At 53.1% G+C, this 18,394-nt stretch overlaps 1 protein-coding gene across 2 annotated transcripts in view; it reads left to right on the top strand.

Annotated features, from left to right (window-relative positions):
* Nucleotides 1–3,846: 3,846 nt before the first annotated feature.
* Col5a1 (collagen, type V, alpha 1) overlaps nucleotides 3,847–18,394 on the top strand; it is a 153,130-nt gene continuing 138,582 nt past the window's right edge. The window contains exon 1 of one of the 2 annotated variants that reach the window (XM_006497644.4): nucleotides 3,847–4,390. In XM_006497644.4, coding sequence (XP_006497707.1) covers nucleotides 4,282–4,390 — 109 coding nt within the window. In that variant the 5' untranslated portion in view covers nucleotides 3,847–4,281. The remainder of the gene's footprint in view (nucleotides 4,391–18,394) is intronic. The other variant, NM_015734.2, reaches the window with a different exon arrangement.

Raw genomic sequence — 18,394 nt, forward strand, 5'->3', positions numbered from 1 at the left:
AGATAACTTAGGGAATCCTCGGTATCTGTGTAGAGGAAGGTGTGTGTGGAGGCAAGAGTGGGCAGAGTAAAGTTTCTGTGGCAGAGATGGTAGAACCCCATGCTGGTCTTCTTGGGCCTTAGCTCCTACATCTGTGGTCTATGCATGGCAGAGGGGCACGGCAGTAAAGTACATGATACTTGGCTGATGGCATGCTGTGATAGGCAGTGTCTGGGGAGACATCTGTGCACTATCTGTGGGGCTCTGCAGTCCTGGCTCCCTGGAGTTCCAGGACCCTACTGCCCACCTTGACCCTGCCTTTCCACCCGTAGCTCAAACCTTGTCCATTTCTGTTCTACTTGGCTTCTCCGCTGTGGTGATGAACACCATGACTAAAAGCAACCTGGGGATGGATGAAAGGGTTTATTTGGCTGACAAGCCCTAACCACAGTCTGTCACCAAGGGACTCAAGCAGGAACCTGAAGGCAGGGACTGAAGCAGAGACCATGCACGAACACCAATGGTTGGCTTGTTCCCAGCCTCTGAGTCAGCTATCTGTTTTATATCTCCCAGGACTACCTGCCTAGGGATGGCACCACCCACAGTGGGCTGAGCCCTTCCCACAGTATGGGCTGGCTGCCTCTGCATGAGCTGCCTATGATCCTGGCCACCATGTAGAAGCATGTGAGATCAGATCCTTGTGTGGGACTGTCATCACAGACAAGCAGGAATTTAGGTGATTTTAGGTGACTTCACTGATCCTGGGAACAGTCCTCTGCTGTAGGGGCAATATCTCCACCCCTGCAGACAGTTCTTCAAGAGACAAAGCAGAAATTTCTCCTGTGGACACTTTCCTTGGCCTGCAATCTCAAGCCAGCTCTGTGAAACAGTCTACAGGAGACGACCTGCGCCAGCTGCCACCGTCTGGAAAACGCATCTCAGGACGCTTGTCGTCTGACTCCCTGCAAACCTGCTTCTCATGCCAAAAGTCAGTCTAGTGTCTCCTGGGCTGTTCTGCCTGGAAATCCCATCATTTTTAAAGGCTTGTTTGGCACCAGCGGGGAAAGGCTAGCCAGCTTAGGTTAAAGAAGCCAGTCTTAGTGGACAGGACATGGAAACACTTGGTGCAGGGAGTGGCTGGCATACAGAAGGAAAATCCAGAGCTGCCTGCCCCTCTGTCTCAAACATGCCACCTCCCTTCACATCTGAGTCTTTGGGAATCCCAGAGTCAGCTTCATTACTCCACTTCATAGGTGACAAGCATCGCAGAGAGGGAACTCATCTGCCCAGGTTTTGCAGTTAATGAATGGCATGTACAAGGGTGGGACATCGGTCTGGCTTCTGAATGCCAGCTGAAGGACGCATGGGTGGAGCTCTTCCCTGGGCACAAATGTAAAGGCATCCCTGCTGGTGTGAATATCTCTACACACAAGGCAGAGCCACAGCTCATCATGACCTTCTGCACCTACCGCAGAGCTGCTGGGGCCCAGGACCTGTTGGAGGGCCAGTCTGTAATGTGCCTGAGAGACTTCATATGCTCCGAGAAGGAGGGAAGCACCTCCCACCCCTTAGCGTTTCCTCTTTGCTTCTCCCCAGAGTCTCAGGTAAAGGTCCTCCCTCATTGTCTGCTTCTATGTGAGAACAGCAACAGTCCACAAGCCTAATCAGGATGGACTCCTGCAAGCAGGGACAGCTGACCTGATAATAATGGCAGTTGCTTTGCTTGGAGGACTGTATTCTACAACAGAGGGTAATGGCATGTATGCATGGCAGGGACATGCAGGGGACACTGGATGGAGGTGGATATACAGAGACAGGCGAGATGGAAAGAACACAGCAGAAGCACAAGACTATGTCCATGATCATGGAGACCTGGTGCAACAGTGCAGGCTGGTATAGATGGGGCCCACAGGCAGCTTGCTTCCTCAAAGACTCATGCTGGTGAACAGACCATGACCAATACTCTCCATTATCATGAGATGCCAATTGGGCACAGGAGGATGCTGGGTATGGGTTGGCTTAGCCTGAGCAGGATGCCTAGGGTGTACCTGCTGGAAGGCAGATGTTCTGAGTCTGTATTATAGCACGAAGAGGGAAGAACCCTGTGCCTGCTGATCAGCTGCAGCACTCATCTTGGCTCTGACACAGCGCATTGCTGATTTGGTGCTCTGGGTAAGCCCCTTACCCCGCCTGACTTGCAGCGTCCCCGTCTGTGGATGGGAGAAAGACCTCCCCTGATATGTAGACCTGATGCAGGTTGGGGATGGGGAGGTGAGCTTGGTGAAAGCCTCCGGATGGCTGAGGTTTTCATCCCCATGAAACTCACCAATGGAATGGCACATAAGCACACAGTATACACAGCACACACACAGAGACACACATATGCATGTACATGCCCCCACATGTGTTCATACACACACACATACACATCTTATCATTTATACAACTTACACACATACATAATTATTCCATAACAAGTACAAGCTGGCTTTTAACTCTTACTGTACTGTGACTGAGTCTGTCTGTCTGTCTGCATGTCCACTCAAGCTTGTTTCCCTCTGCCCTCTCTGTACTCTGGATAGAATTTAGGACCTTTGTGCACAGCCTCTGAGCTGCATCCCCAGCTTTCCTCCTCTATTCTGTGTACTGTCTGATGTTCCCTATAAGGTACATTCCACACTTAAGCAAAGCTTGAATTAAGTCAGTACTAGCCACCCCCATTCAGATTCAAGAACCAGAGCATGGCCATCCCAGCAACTCCTCTGACTGCCTTTGCCCCCTGACTGCCTCTATCCCCTGACTGCCTCTGCCCTCTGACTGCCTTTGCCCCTTGACTGCCTCTGCCCTCTGACTGCCTCTATCCCATGAATGCCTCTGCACCCTGACTGCCACTCTCCTCTTGTTTGGAGAATAATGAGAAACTAGGGAGCCTGAGGATGCAGCCGGAGAGAGATGTCCCAGGCCGGTCTCCATCACTACAAAATTCTTTCAGGCTGCAATGTGTTCAAAGGGAGCGATAGCTTTGTGTCTGAAAGCCTTCTTAATTCACTCTGATTCTTTCTAAACAAACCCTGAAGCCCTTGGAGAAGGGCAGGGCAGTGAGTCAGGCTTTTGCAGGGCCTCCCAGGCCTGGAGAAGTCTGGGAGAACTCCTGTCTCCCTCTGCTGTAGATGGGGAGCTGGGAGCCCCTCTCCTTTTCCAGCTGTCAGCTCTGGAAGGGGGCTCTTCCTTTTCCTTGTGAGTTGTTGGGCCACTAGGGACAGCAGTAAGGCGGTGGGGTGGGATCTGAGACTGACCTTCACCTGATTAATAACTTGGTCACTCCTTGTTCACTTAAGGCCCCTCTGGGCATCCTTGACAGTCTGGTCTGTGGAGAGGTAGAAGGCAGGTCCCCAGCGCTGTATTGGCCTGTCAGTCATAGTCTAGGGAGCCCCTTCTGGCTGAATTGCAAGTTGAGTCTCCGCCCAGAAGAGGAGCTCTCGGAACTCCTCCTTAAAGAGAAAGTTCTGTGTGGTACTGCAATCTCTCTTTTGAATTCCAGCGATCAAACTTCGGGGGTCCCTCAACGTTGGTTCTTGGAGTCTGGCCAGGTCGGGGTACCTGAGGCGGGAAGAATCTAGGATCAGGGTGGGCCATCAGGTTTTGGAGGCCGCCGCCCAGAGCGGGGAGAAAGAACGGGGGCGCCGGCCCCGTCCCACGTCCGCTCCCGCCCCGGGCCAGCCCCTTCCTCGCCGCGACTCGCCCGCTATCCCCACCCCCTCGCCCTCGGCGCCCAGTGGGAGGCGGGGACCGGCCTTGCTGAGCGGGGCGCCGGGCTCTGATTTGCTGCGGGCGTTGGGGGCGGTGGGGGGTGGGGGAATCCACAGCCTCCGCGTTGTCTGCCAGCAGCGAGGGAGGGAGGGAAAGGGGGGAAAAGTGCTCAGCGCCGAAGGCGAGGTCCGCACTCCTGGTCCCCGCGGCTGGCGCAGGACCTCACTCCAGCGGAGCGCCCACGGGGAGCGGGTCGCGGGGCAGCAGCGGTGAGGAGGCCACGAGACTAGAAGGAGGAGGACAGGGAGTGCGCGAGCAGCCAGCGAGGGGGTCCCGGCCGTCCCGGGCCACAGTCGATCCCTGCGCCGTGGGCGAGCGCGCCCGCTGCCTCTTCCAGAACAGCCACCGCCGCGGGGGAGATCGGGCGGGTGCCGAGCTTCCTATGACTCCCTGAAGTTGTCGTGCTCCCCTAGCGTCCGCCACCCGGGACGTGTCTCTGGTCCCCGTGCATCGTGTGCGTCTCCCGCTCCCCGGCCCGCGCACCCCGCCGGCATGGACGTACACACCCGCTGGAAAGCTGCGCGCCCAGGCGCCCTGCTGCTGTCTTCGCCGCTACTCCTGTTCCTGCTGCTGCTGTGGGCGCCGCCTTCGAGCCGCGCAGGTAAGAGTGCTCTGGGGACCGGACCTCGGGGACTGTAAGAGGTGCGCAGAACCTCCGCGCCGCTGTCATCTCGGGCTCCTTCGCCGCCGGCCTCCTCCGAGCCTGCAGAACTTTCCTCCTTGGCCTGTGGAATGCACCGGGCAAGACAACGAATACCATTCGTTGGGGGCCCAGGAGAGGGAGCCGGGCCAACTCCATCCCCGCGGCGTACCGCCCCCTCCTCAAACGGGCCTGCTGGGTGGGGCTGTTGGTCGAGTCAAGGAAGAATCTGCCTCGTGTTAGATCCCAGCAGAGGTGCTCACACTTTTGTCCCCAAACCTCGCATTTTCTGTCCCACATCACAGGCGACCCGCTGCATCCCACGCAGCCCTTAAGCAGAAACTTTCCTTCTGAAAGCTGGAAAGGGCCGCCCCCTAGAGTCAAGGCCATTCAGTTCCTCAGGGACGCCTAGGGGTGGAGGGGGATCCCAGAAGTTTGAAACCCCAGCTATGGACTTCCCTCTGTACACACCCTCTTGCTTGTCTGAGCTAAGTTTCTGCAATTCCCAGGGGACAGAGTTCCCTGTAGTCCCTGACAAGTCTTCAGGGGCACTGGGGAGCCCTGTGAGGTAGGCCAGCCCTACTCCTAGCCGTCAAACCTCCAAACCCCTTAGAGGTAGTTTTCTTGGGCTTTCTGCCCAAAGATGGGATGAACGGGAAGCCTGGAGAGGGCCTTGGAGTCTGGGCTGGGAGCTTCTCAGATGATCTGCAGATGTGAGACTCCTGCCAGGTTGGGTTCTCTGAAGGAGCCCTGATCCAATGGGCAGAATCAGGGAGGTACTGGGATTGTCCCTGTCTGTATTTCAGCGCTTTCAGGCTCAGGTCTGGGCAGGCATATTATTTTCAGCATCACTCTTGTTAGTTAGTTGTGGGATAAACCTCCCCAGAGCCCTTAAACACCATAGCCCAGGGTGGGAAGGCACCAGGCATGTGCTGATACAGGGAGGCGAAGGCAGTTAGAAAGAGTTCAGGCAGCCGAACAGCGGGTGGAGTGGTCAGCCCTTGCGCAGTGACAGGGCTCTCCTTAGCTTAGCTGGTGTTACTAGGACTAGCAGGAGAATCCATTTCCACCCCCCATGGCCAATTACAATATTCTTCTCCTGCTTTCTGGCACCATTAGTGTCCAGTGGCCACAGGATGAGCAAGAGTGGAAATGGGAGGGGCCAGGGCCTGCGGGGACCGAGGGAGAGCATGGGCTGACGATGCTCACTCTTGTGGAACTTGGACCAACTGCCCCGGAGTTCCCAGGGTTAAGCTAGCAGTAGGGAATGCTGAAGGCCCTCAGGAAAGTGTGGAGGAGAGACAAGAGAGGTCAGCCTCTCTTTTCCCTATACCCCCACAATGTTCCCCTGTGCGCCCCAGAACCCCAGGAGGGAAGCCTTCAGTGGACCTCTCGCCTGGGAAGCTGGGGTTACCACTAGCATAGGTTGGGTGTTCCGGGTTCACCCTGTCCACCCTGTACCTTGTCCCAGCCCTGCCCTGTCCTGTGGCCACCTACCTCTCTTCGTCACTCTATTACTATGCTCTGCCCCACTTCCCTGTGCTGTTGAGGGTGCGGCCATTTGGAAGGGGCTGCCTGGGTCCTGGCTGTGCTGTTAGCTGTTTTGCTTTGGACAGAGTTGACTTTTAGAAGCACATAAAGAAACTGCTTTTCTGGGTGGGCTTCGGGAAGCTTTCCCCTCTGCTCCTGTGGTGCGACCCACTTTGAAGTCACCCTCAGTGCATGGCCAGAGGGGCAGCAGTGCACGTTTGATGCTGACAGGTCAGGAGAAAGTGCAAACAGACCCTGCTCTGCTCTCCCTCTCGGACCTGCCAGATGTTTTCCGAGGTTTCTGTGAGCACAGATCCTCTGTCTCTCTCTTGGCCAAGTGTGTGAAGGAGTGAGAAGTCCGATTGCTCTGGGAGCTGCTAAAAGCCTTAAGGGGGGGAGGAATGAGAAATGAAATGTGACCCCAATATTTGGAAATTGAGGTCATCTCTTCCATGTGCTATTGGTGGGCTTGGGTCATGTGACTGCTTTTTTTGCAATAATTTGCGGGGAAAGCCAGCCAAGTTTTGTAAGACTTGACAGATACTGAATGGTTAAATTTCCTGTGACTCAATGAGTTGGCTACAGGGACATCCTTGGGCCTTCCCTCCTCTCTCCCCTCTCCTCCCTCCCCCCTCCTCTCTCCCTCCTCTTCTCTCCTCTCTCCCCTCTCCTTCCTCCCCTCTCTTCCCCTTATCTCTCCTTCACTTTTCCCACAAAGTCCAGTCTGTAGAAGCCCCCTGTGTCTGTCAGGGTGTATTACTCTGGCTGCAGGGTTGGAGCTGTGTGCCCTCACCAGCTGTGTGGTAGATGAGTCCCCTCTGGGGGCTAGCTCACAGCCTCTTCTCTGATGATGCTGTCTTGGGGGCTGGCCCTGCGGTGCTGGCCAGAGACTGCCCCTCTACCCCACCCTGTAGATATTTCTGGATGCTCCTCATAGTCACACCCTTAGCCGAGGGCAGCTGATGCCCGCTGCCTGCTCCTGCCTCTGGCTGGAAGCCTCTTTCTTCATTTAAAAAAGCAAACCAAAACAACTTCCTGTACCCTCTTAGGGTTACAGTTGTTGAGTAGAATACAGATTGTACAGATCTAACCCAGTCCCCAGGGTCACAGCAGGGATGGTGAGTGGTGCCCAGTGGGTCAGGAAAGCATTTTCTCCCCTACCCCAGGACACTGTTTGCTGTAGTCTGGGGCTCAGGGAACAGTGAATACTGGTGGCTAGTGTGCTGGTACCTGTCTGGACAGAAGCTCAGCTGTGGAGAAGCAGAGCTGACTAACCTGGCTGGAGCCCTTCCTGCGAGCCCTGGCCCACTCCCACTCGTTCTGTTCTTTGATCTCACATCCATTTCCTAGCTTTCCCCTGGGAGACCCAGTACCCTGAGCTACGATCCCAGCTTGGGGGCCCAGTCCAGGCAGGGCCCTGGGGGACAGATGGGGTGTTCCACTCTGCCAGCGCCATGTCTCCTGCTGCTGCTGCTCCTGCCTCTCCATCTCTCCTCTCTCCCCCGGCCCTTTCTTTCTTCTTCTCTCTTATTCTTTCCCGCCATCCTCTCTCTCCTTGAGGTCCACAGCCTTCTGCAGGGGCTCCTTATCTCCTTTTGGATCACCCAGGCTCTTCCCAGTCACCAGAACCTTCAAGTACCACAGACTTTATTTAGCTTGCTCTTGGTCTGGAGGTCCTGGGGGTGGTGGTGAAGGCATTCCTCATTCCTTCTCCACATCAGACATCTTTCTTCTTGTTCTTAGGCCACTTCAGACATGCTGGCCCTGTGAAGCAGCAATGGAGGACATCTCCATGGAGTCCCTGGTGGCCTGACCCCTTTCTTTTTATTACCATCCCTCACTGTGTCACCTCCTTCTGGTTTAATTTTGCTTTTGTTGAATATTCCAAACTTATCTAAGGAGGTTCTCCCTGGACTGTCTTCCTTGGCTGGAAACCCCCTCATCAGTGGGTTGGCAGGTCCCCAGTTCTTGCCTGCCTTGTTGACATTACACCAGGAGAGCAGAAATGCTACCAACAAAAAATAAGTAGGTGTCCCAGGGCCCCACTGGTATCCCCTTCCTGTTCAGGATGGGAGCGTGTCCAGGTACCGTGTTAGCAGGATACACTCAGTACAAACCAGACGGGCCTTGGCTTTGCCCGTGGGAACTCTGCTGATGGTTGGTGGAGGACAGCCCTTGGTGGTACTGCACCTTCAAGGGATGTGCATGGCTGAGAAAGCCAGCATGCACTGTCTCTGCCTCTGAGGTTGAAGGTTAGCTAGAATGAGTCTCTGCCTCAGTTTTCCTTCCTGAAAAATGAGAAGACTAGCATCTGCCACTTTGGGGAGGTGGGTGGGTCTGAGACTGTCTGGTGGTCCTGCCAGTTCCTCTTAGGTAGTGACTTAGGCACTGGGATGAAGGGCCATCTCACAAGCTGTGTTCTGTGCTAATGGGCAGTGTTCCCTAAATCCTCTCCAAACATCATGATTCTAGAAACTTGGGCAGAAGAGTGTGTGTTCAAGGAGGTGCCATGCATCTCCTGTCTTTCTGCCTGGCTCTCATATGCATGTGGCTCCCTGGCCAGTCACATCTCAGAGGTATTGTAGTCACCCGAGGAGTGTGTGTGTGTGTGAAGGCACTGGACAGGTCAATTTCAGGGTTATTCTCTGTGTGTATGTGCACGTCAGGCTGTGTGTGAGTGTAATGTGCTTGTCCATGTGGGACCCACGTGCTCATGCCTGCATGTGTAAAACAACTGTGTATGTAAGAGCACATATGTGTGGGAGTATAAAAGCACACACATAATGCTTGTGTGGTTGACGTAGCTGTCCCGAAAAGGCTCTTTACTCTGTGCAGGATGGGAGGTGAAGAGGCTCTCATGGCCCTGGAACCCCTGGTGCTCTCAGTGACCACAGACCCTGGGTCCTGCCACAGGGTGGGCTGGTCCACAGGTCCTCCCAGTTTGATGAGAGCAATGTCATGTGATACCTGGGCTCCTTATCTTGTATTCTCCTATGTAATCAGCGTGTATACGGTCAGCACTTGGACAGATGCCTGTAGCAATTCCGACCCAGCTCTTGGATGTGCCAGGATGCCACTGATAGAGCCTGCCTGGGCCCTTCTCACAGGCCATCTTGCAGTCACTGTAGGACATGGTCTGACTGCAGACCCCAGTGTTGGGGGGTGGGATAGAAAGAACAGGGGTCTTGGGTGAGACAGCCTGCATGCTCATCCTGTCTCCGATTCTTCCCAGCTGGGTACTCAATAGCTTGGGCCTCAGTTTCCCCACTCGTGAGCAGATGGATATGATTGTAATGACAGCAGATCCCGGTGAGATCACTACACGGCTATATGAATCACAGATAAGCAGCATGCTTACGGTTATGATCATTGGGGTTCTTGATTGGCTAGAAGCTGGGATCGTCAGCTGTGGGAGCCACCTGTCCCCCTTCTCCCGAGAGAGCCACACTGGGTCTTCAAGATGGGACAAACATTGGAAGCAGTGCCTTTGTGACTGTTTCACCTCTCCAGAGGTCCCAAGCTCTGCTGGCCATTGGGAGTCTGATCCTGTGCAGTGTGGACCAGAGACCTCCACACCCCTCCCACTGCAGCTGCCCCACCCTACAAGGAGGATCTGGGGTCAGGACGTCCAAATGGACTTGGCCATTCATGGCTCTTGGCCACCTCTTCTGGGTCTGGGGAGGGAGTGAGGGGATGAAAGAACTGTCAGTGGCACATTTCCGGTCATATCACAGGCTACAAGTTCACTCTCTGTCACCATGTCAAGTAGTCTCAGCTCCTGTAAACACAGTCATTTTTCTGGGATATTCCCAACTTCAGTGATGAACCCACATCAGTGGTAAATGTTACCAGTTTGGTGACTCAGAGCTAAGACATGAACCGCAGACTGACCCACTTTCCTTAAAATGTAATAATTTGGAGTTCCAGGGGAGAGGTGCTGCTGGGCATGACGTGGGTACCGTTGCTTCGACTGTAATCCTGCTTCCTAACATTTTTTGTATTGCATTTATTTATTTATTTATTTATTTATTTATTTATTTATTTATGTGTGTGTGCATGTGTGTGTGTGTATGTGTGTATGTATGTTTGTGTGTGTGTGCATGTGTGTGTATATGTGCATGTATGTGTGTGTGTGCATGTGTGTGTATATGTGCGTGTGCATGTGTGTGTGTATATGTGCGTGTGCATGTGTGTTTGTATATGTGCGTGTGTGTATATGTGTGTGTGTGTGTTTGTGTACAGAGGACAACTTGCTGGAGTTGATTCTCCTTCTATCATCTGGGTTCCAGGAATGGAGTTTAGGTTTCCAGGCTTGACAGGAAGGAACCATAACCTGCAATGCAATCTTTCTGGCCCCAGTGCTGGTTTCTTGTGGGCAAATTTAGTTTCTCATCCTTTTCTTTCCTACTAGTGCCTTGGCAATGGGGATTCTAATAGCATCCTTAAAAAAGAGAAAAGGAAAGAAATGAGTGGCACAAACGGGACATAAAAATGTGTGTGTGTGTGCACATGTACATGTGTCTGCAGGTATGTGCACACACATGTGCATGTGTGCACATGTCTGCATGTGTGTGTGTACATGTGTGTGTGCACGTGTCTGCATGTGTGTGTACATCCACATGTCCGTGTGTGTGTGTGTGTATCCGTGTGTGTGTGTGTGTGTGTGTGTACATGTACATGTGTCTGCAGGTGTGTGCACACACATGTGCATGTGTGCACATGTCTGCATGTGTGTGTACATGTGTGTGTACATTGTGTGTGTGCACGTGTCTGCATGTGTGTGTACGTCCGTATGTCCGTGTGTGTGTCCGTGTGTGTGTTGCTGCGGACAGCTTAGAAAAGCAGTGACTTCCCAGCGAGACTGGTGAGCATCTCCGCCTAAGTGGGCACTGTGGTGTGGTGAGGCTCGGAAAGGTGGCCTCCATCCTGCCTTGTACTACCGTGAGGAAACTGAAATTTACATCTTGCTGGGATTTACCTCTCATAGTCCCTGTGAGCGACTGGTAAGCTCTCCCTGGCTGACAGAAACTTCTAGAGTAGGGTGTGTAGAGGGGACAAAGAACTGTATAGATAGTTCTGTCAAGTAGTGTACAGGCCTTGGGATTTGTGTCAGTCATCCGAGGTACCTGTCAAGACGAGATCACCCCTACCGGTCCCAAAGAGGCTTTGAAGAATCAAAAGAAGGCACTTGCCAGCCCCTATGGAGGACTGGGCAATCAGAGACCAGATTGTGTTTCTAGGCCTGCCTCCAAAGCACTGTGCTAAGCACCCTGGGGCCCACCCCTTGCACAATTGAAGGTAGGTACCTCTGCATGAATGCAGAAGGCACTTACCCCTATTGTTCCTTTTGGCTCCCTTTCATCCTCGTTATAATCCTGCTCTCCAGGCATAACTCACACAGTGCTTGTGCTCCTGAATGCTCCCCAGGCATGACCTGCATAGTGCTTGTGCTCCTGAGTGCTCCCCGGGCATGACCTGCACAGTGCTTGTGATCCTGAGTGCTCCCCGGGCATGACCTGCACAGTGCTTGTGCTCCTGAGTGCTCCCCGGGCATGACCTGCACAGTGCTTGTGCTCCTGAGTGCTCCCCGGGCATGACCTGCACAGTGCTTGTGCTCCTGAGTGCTCCCCGGGCATGACCTGCACAGTGCTTGAGCCCCTCAGACATCTTTGGGTGGGAATGAATCTTGCAAATGTGTACATGGAGGCTCTGCCAGGCCAGGCCACAGGAAACCATGCAAGTTACTCTCTGCTTTTGTGGGCCTCACTTCAGTCATATAAAGTCATAAAAGCCAATGCGGTATCATTGCCCTGGCCCCCTTATTCCCTTCAGACAGAAGTGGGTGATTTCGGAAAACAGCAGTGTCCTTGCCACAGGCGCTGGACAACAATTCTCCCTTTCTGATACAGGACGAGGCACCCCTGAAGCATCCTTCTTTGGGAGGGCAATGGTCCAGGTGTATGCCCAGCTAATTTTTCTCCATTGTCAGAGCTCATAGTGGCAGACTAGTGGGTTAGAAAAGCTGGCTCCTGCCCCAGTATGGGACAGCCTGCAGTTGTCACACTGGGCACAAAAAGAGCCCCTTGAATTTCTTCTGGCTCTGGGATGCTAAGTGACATGGGCTTGAGTTTCAGCATGGGAGAGCCTGGCTGGAGAAATGTGTGAGAAGCTGTGTGAAGTCTGGGGATGCCCCACCAGCCCCTTCCTTACATTCTTCGTTCAACGGAAGAATCAGGATACTGCCCACTTCCTGTCTGTGGAATCTATCCAGTCTTCTCCAAAGGGAAGACTGCTTGCTATTCAGCCGACTCTTGTATACTTTGCAGCAGATCTTAGGGATCAAGGCTGGGCTGGAGTGTATGGAGCTGTGAGGTTCTGGAGCATAATATGGCTGAGTCTGTCAGCACTGAGGGTAGTGAGAGAAACTTGGTCCAACAAGGCCCTATATCCTGCGAAGCCCCCAGGTCTGCTAGTCTTGCCTCATCCCCCTTTCAGTAGTGACTCTTTGGGCATATGTCCCTAAAAGCCAGCCTCCTGGCTGAACTCTGCCTCTCTGGACTCTCCCTGTTGTCGCCCACAGGCGCTCTCCCTATAGGCTATGGTAGTGTGGTCTTATTGGTGACACATCTGCGTGGGAAGGATGAAGAGATGGAGTTTAGAGCGGGTCAGTGCCCTGGAGGCCCAGGCCAGAGGGGCAGAGGACAGCTGTTTCCCACACCCTCAGACATCCAGTTCACAATCAGGGGTTAGGAGGGAGGGCCCCTGCATCTTGCCCTTCCCTGTGTGCTGGGACTTAGCACAACACTCACTTAGAGGCACCTACTGTGCCTGAGTTTCCCCATCTGCAGAGTGGACATAAAATGCTATCTCATCACCGAGGCAAGCTGAATAGAGATTGCAACACCTGCTGTAGATCCTCTTGTGCATATGACATCAGTGTGTGCCTGTGTGAGGCACGCAAGGAGCCTGCAAAACTCACACATGGAGCTATACTGCCTGGAGTTTATTAAGGAGCTGCAGGGAAGCCTAGGACCATCCCGCTTCAGCCAACTATGGGTAGGTTGATGGTGCAGACTCCAGCCCCTTCTATCCCCTGAGTAGACAATACTGAAGCAGAGGGCCTGTGGTGCTCTCCTGGAGCTTGTCCTGGCTAGGTGTCTCTGAGGCCTCTGCCTGCTGCTGGCTGATGAGCTGAGTGGCAGGCACAGGACAAGCTCTACTCAGCCAAGCCTGGAGCTAAGGACCTTCAGTGACTGCCTAGTGTGTGACACAAGATGGGTACCCTGTGTGCTGTGCCCTGTATCAGGAAAGCTGCATCCCAGATGTTCTGTGTGCTGCCATTCCAACTGCAGCAGGGGCTTACCCGCCCTCTAGTAACGCCCTGGCATGGCGGGCTGGTCCCCAGAGAGCTGAATGCTAGCCTTTTGCAGAGGGCCCTGGCCCTGCCCAGACATGCCTGGTGTTCTTTAGGCTTGAGGAAAGTGAAGCAGGGGCTGCACTTCCTTCAGAAAGGGTCTTGAGGGGCTCAGCAGGGCACCTAGACTGAGACCAGCGGGTGGAGTCAGGCACCCACATAACTGTCAGCTTCAGTGGCCCTAGGACCCTGCCTTGTACTTGTGGGTTCGTTAATGGAGCCAGTTCTACGAAGCTCTCTAGCAGTCCTCCCACATTCTGGTGCTAATGATCAGTTGAGGGCACAGTGGGATAACTCTGGGCACAGCAGGCAGTCCCCAGGGCATCCTGTCTCCATTGCCAGCTCAGTTGTATTGCAGGCATGGGGAAAGTTCAGCAGATATTAAGAGAACAGGACAGTGGAGGGTCCTGAGGATCAGAAGAGTGTGTTTAGGCTCCTGGTGGTGGGCCTTGGAGCGTGCCAGTAAATCTCTCTGACCTGATCAGTTCATCAATTCGTTAGAATCGTTTAACTGGAAACAGCTGGTAGGTAGGTCCAGATCTCGTGAGGTTGCTGTGGGCTTTGAGCCTAGGATGGTGAGTTGCCTCCAGCCCATGGGGGTAGTAGATGGTAGCAGGATGGAGGATGGCCTATGATGTAACTGTTCCCCAGCTTGTCTTTGTACTGATTGGGATCGAGGAGCACCCCTTAATTTCTGTGAAGGGTAAAGGTGCTGTGTGGCTGTGTGTGGGTATAGTGCCATGCCACCTCAGCCACAGTCACTTCCTTAGGGCAAGGGCTCCCAGTGGTGATGAGGGTGAATCTCTGGGTCACGTTGGGGCCATCCCACCTTCCCCTGCACTTGACACCTGGGGCTTAGGACAGAAGGTGTTTTTCTACCCAGGAATGTGAGCGCTCTGGCCACTTTGGAAGGAACTGACAGATGCACCGAGGGAGTGCTTATAGAATCTGGGGTCTGGCCTGCAGCTACAGGCCACTTGCAGATAATTACACTCAGATGAGTTGGGGATTTCTGAAGTCACAGGTCGGGAGGAGAGGGAAGCAGAGAGGGTCCATCTGCCATAATCCTGGTGCTGGGGAAAGGAGCCTGGCTGTCCTGATCCAACCAGCTGGGGAAGCTATTCCAGCTCTAATGTCTTTGCCTCTGATGGCTGAAAGGTCACTGCAGGATGGCTCATCCAAGGCTTTCTTGGATGACCATGATGGTTCCCAAACATCTCACTTGGGTGGTGTGCAGACAGGAGAGCCCACCCCACCCCCTGGCAGGTGCTATAAAATGTCTCCAAGCCATTGTGTTGAACTCTGGCTTGAGGCTGGTGAGATGTTCCCTGTTCATCAGCAGTGACTGAAAATGGGCTGCAAGAAGAGAGCTCTTTCCTGCCCTTTTAGGCCCGCCCCATTTCTTCACTGTTGCTGGCTCTGTCCATGGGGAGGGGCAGCCCTGGGTCTCCTAGCTTTGGGGATGCCTGTCCTCACATGCCCCGAGACTCTCTGAGTCCAGCCTGTGGACTTACTTACTCCACCTCCTCTGCTTGGGGCTAGGGCTGGGCCGATTGCAAACAGCTGCTTGGCCCTCGAGGCGGATTTTCAGGCTCCAGGAGGGACTGTTGTACTAGGGCATGAACAGTGTGGCAGAAAGGCCACACGGGATGTAGTAGGGGAAAGCCAAGACCCTTCTCTCTGCTTGCCTTTGTACGTGAGGAAGGCTAGAGAATGGAGAACAGACAGCTCATCTGTCCATTGTGGTCCTTCAGGTACCCCTGTAATCAGGTCAGGACAGCCAAGGAGGGTCAGCCTCTGGACTGGAGGGGAGGGGCCACAGGTTCCAATCAGGCCCTGGGGTCTTGCTATTCCCCAGAGCTTCCTTTGGTTCTGGTAACGGAACCTTTGCACATGAAGACGCATGCCCGATGTTCACTGAATGTGAAGACCAGGACTCTCCAGGTTGCTGCCTCCTCCTGCTCCCCTCTCCCCCTTCTCCTCCTTTTTCTTCTTTCCCTCTTTATCCTCTTCTTACTTCCCCTCCACTTCCCCCTCCTCTCTTCCCTTCTCAGTCTCCTCTTCCTGTTCCTCCCCACCCCTTCTCCCCCTCTTCCTCTCCACCTTCCTCCCCACTCCTCTCCCCACCCTCCTCCCACTTACCCAAGTGTTTCCCTACCTAGTCTATCCTAATGGCATCTTCTAAGCCAGGGCTCTAAATGTGTCCTGCTTGAACCCCCTTTTCATGTGACCCTGGCTCTACAGATATGTAAAATAGGCGCACAAACCAAACATTTACTGATTAGTGTGAGGAAGTTTATTTTAAAACAGTTCTTTGCTATACCTATTATGCCATCTTTTAAAGATAAAAGCAAGTTTGGGTGCTAATTAAATAGGTACATGTATTTATCTTTATATAAAGATTAAATCTTGGCTGAATATTGCCATGGTCAGATGTATAGTGGTCTCCGTGTTTTTCAGAGATGCTCAATGTCTTGATTTTATGATCGTCAGTGCTGAGAATTCAGCCTCGTACAAATGCATAGTACAAGTGGGCAGAGATGGGTTTGGGGCCATTTGATAAATTGTTGGAAATTTCACCCTAATCCCAAGCCAAAATTCATTTAATGATTTTTTGTTTTCACAAACAGAAATCATTTTGTTTTCATGCTCAGATCAGCAGCTCAAATGACAACTTTTGAAAAATCAAACATAGTGGCATAATAAAATTCAAAGATATGCTAATTTGATGCTTGCTCCTGAGGGATGATGGTGGGGAAATATGAAAGCTTGTGTCGTTTGTTTGTGATGAAATCATTATGCTTCTTTAAGAGCAGGAGACATTACATGTAGATGAAGCATTGGTTTCCCGAGGTGCAGCAGTCTGGGCTCCAAGCTGAGGCGTATGTAGTGAGCACCTGTGTCCGCATCCAAGGTCGTAGTGGGGTCACACAATTCACCATAGGTGGCCACTTGCCAGAGAAACCTCAGATTCATGGTACATTTGATTTGAAAATAATTTTTGGTCAGTGCTCATTGAGACACTTGTTGCTGTTGCCAAGCTGTTTCATGACACCCCTCCATATTGTCATGTGGCCCATGAGGTGATACAACCTGTGGTTTAAAGAGCTTGGCTCTAAGACATGAGACATCACCACCCCCACCATCTCCCCATTTCACAGGTGAGAAGACCAAGGCCCACTGAAGCTCTGCAACTGGCAAAGACAGATCTTAAGCTCTTAAGACAATATCTGTGCTCTAGGAATGACTGTCAGCCTGAGGGGTGACATTCAGGCTGGGTGTCAGGGCCAGTAGAGAAGGCTGATTGAAGATAACATTTTCATCTCCACTGAAGGCATTTCCCCCTTTTCTTTGGGGAGGGGTCTCCATCCCTGTGGCAGGGACTAATGAGAGGGTGTGGAGAGAGTGGCAGAATGAGTGTTCCTGTGTGAGTGTGTGTGGTCATCGGGGCTGGGGTTCAGGTTCCTGTCTCCCTGGGCTTCCTGAAGCCCACAGCCCTGGATTCCTGGGTTCTGCTCCGTGTGATCTATCTTTGGAGACCTCTGTGGGTTTGCTCTCCACAGCATCCAGCTGTGAGGAGCCTGTTTGTTTAGGAGTCTGAGTCACGTTTTTTCCATTTTAGTGGGAAGAAGGTCAGATAGTGGGGATTATGGCCAGGTAGGGGCTGTCTGTTCCATCTCAGTTGGCAGCTGATGAAATGAGTGTGGGGGATGCTCTGGGAAAGCCAAACATGAATGGCAAGAGTGGATGGGTTCCTGGGCCTGCCCCCCGCGGCCCTTCCCCTCCCGATAAGCCCGGTGGATGCGGGTGGGGGGTTGAGTCATCAGTTAGAGGGTCCAAGAATCAAGCTGCCACAGCTTAGCAGTAAGCTCAAGGTGGCCAGAGAAGTTAAGTGCGGTGTAGCCCACAGTTAAATCATGAGCCTTTGGAGAAGAAAATTAAAAACTCTGAGAACAATGTCTGGTGACCTGGCTGTCTTAGTGTGCCTCACGGGGCTCTGATCCTATAACTGGTGCTTGCTGTCTAGACCAACTACCTGACCCCCTGGTGTACTTGTGATCTTAGACACTTTGGTCACTCAGTGGACCAGAGTTCTCAGCACACAGTAGCAGAAGGTGGCCTAGGTCTGTGGAGGGGCAGAGACCTGGAACTCAGGTCTCTCTGGCTGTAGTGGGGAAGAGAAAGCATCACCTAGAGGCTGAGGGTGGTATTGCACCTCAGGGCTTCTTGCCTTTTAAAATTGGGTGTGGCTTGGGTAGCCAGTGTGACTCGGTGGAGTCCTCATCCAGGATGATGCCCCATCCTTCATAGGCTTGCGGTGTGGATCTAAGGAGGCAGAGTTGAGGCCATAAAGAACCAGACAGGGCTGTAGTCTGCTGTATCTCATAGTGGACCAGCATGGGGGCATGCCTAGTGAATCCTTTCTGGGACTAGCTGAAAGTAATTTGCAGACTCCAGGGTGTCTGCTGAACAAGAGTATAGCCATTCTGGAGTAGCAGTTGGTGCTGGGAAACCAGGGGAGCCCTGGTCCACGCTGTCCGTGCCATTCTGGGGCAGGCCGCGGTAGTCCTGGCAAGGTAATCTGAACACTGGAGAGCTGGGCTCTCGGGCTAGGTGTCCTGATATCTGCAGGGATGGGGTGCCCAGTGTTTTCCAGGCACACCTAGGGACTGCCCACCAATGTGTGGTGGATCAGAATATCTGGTGTGAGCTCCCACTGCACCGTCCCCTCTTCAGACAGAGGTCCAGACCCAGAGTTGCGCATCACAATTCCCATGGTGATTGGAACCACCCTGGGCCTTTCAGTGATGCCTAGGAAAATAACAGACTTGAAGCTGGCCATGGTGATGGGCATCTGCACTCTAGCGTAATATGTGTGATGTCTCCAGAGAGCCCTGTGGCCCTGCACATAGCTAAGCATGTCTTGTCTCCTTGTGGGGATGAGGTAATTTTTACCTGCTTTTTTTTTTTAATAACCCTAGGCCAGCCTCAGACTTAACTATGTAGCCAAAGATGACCTT

The sequence above is a fragment of the Mus musculus genome, chromosome 2 (assembly GCF_000001635.26).
Source record: "Mus musculus strain C57BL/6J chromosome 2, GRCm38.p6 C57BL/6J".
NCBI lineage: Eukaryota > Metazoa > Chordata > Mammalia > Rodentia > Muridae > Mus > Mus musculus.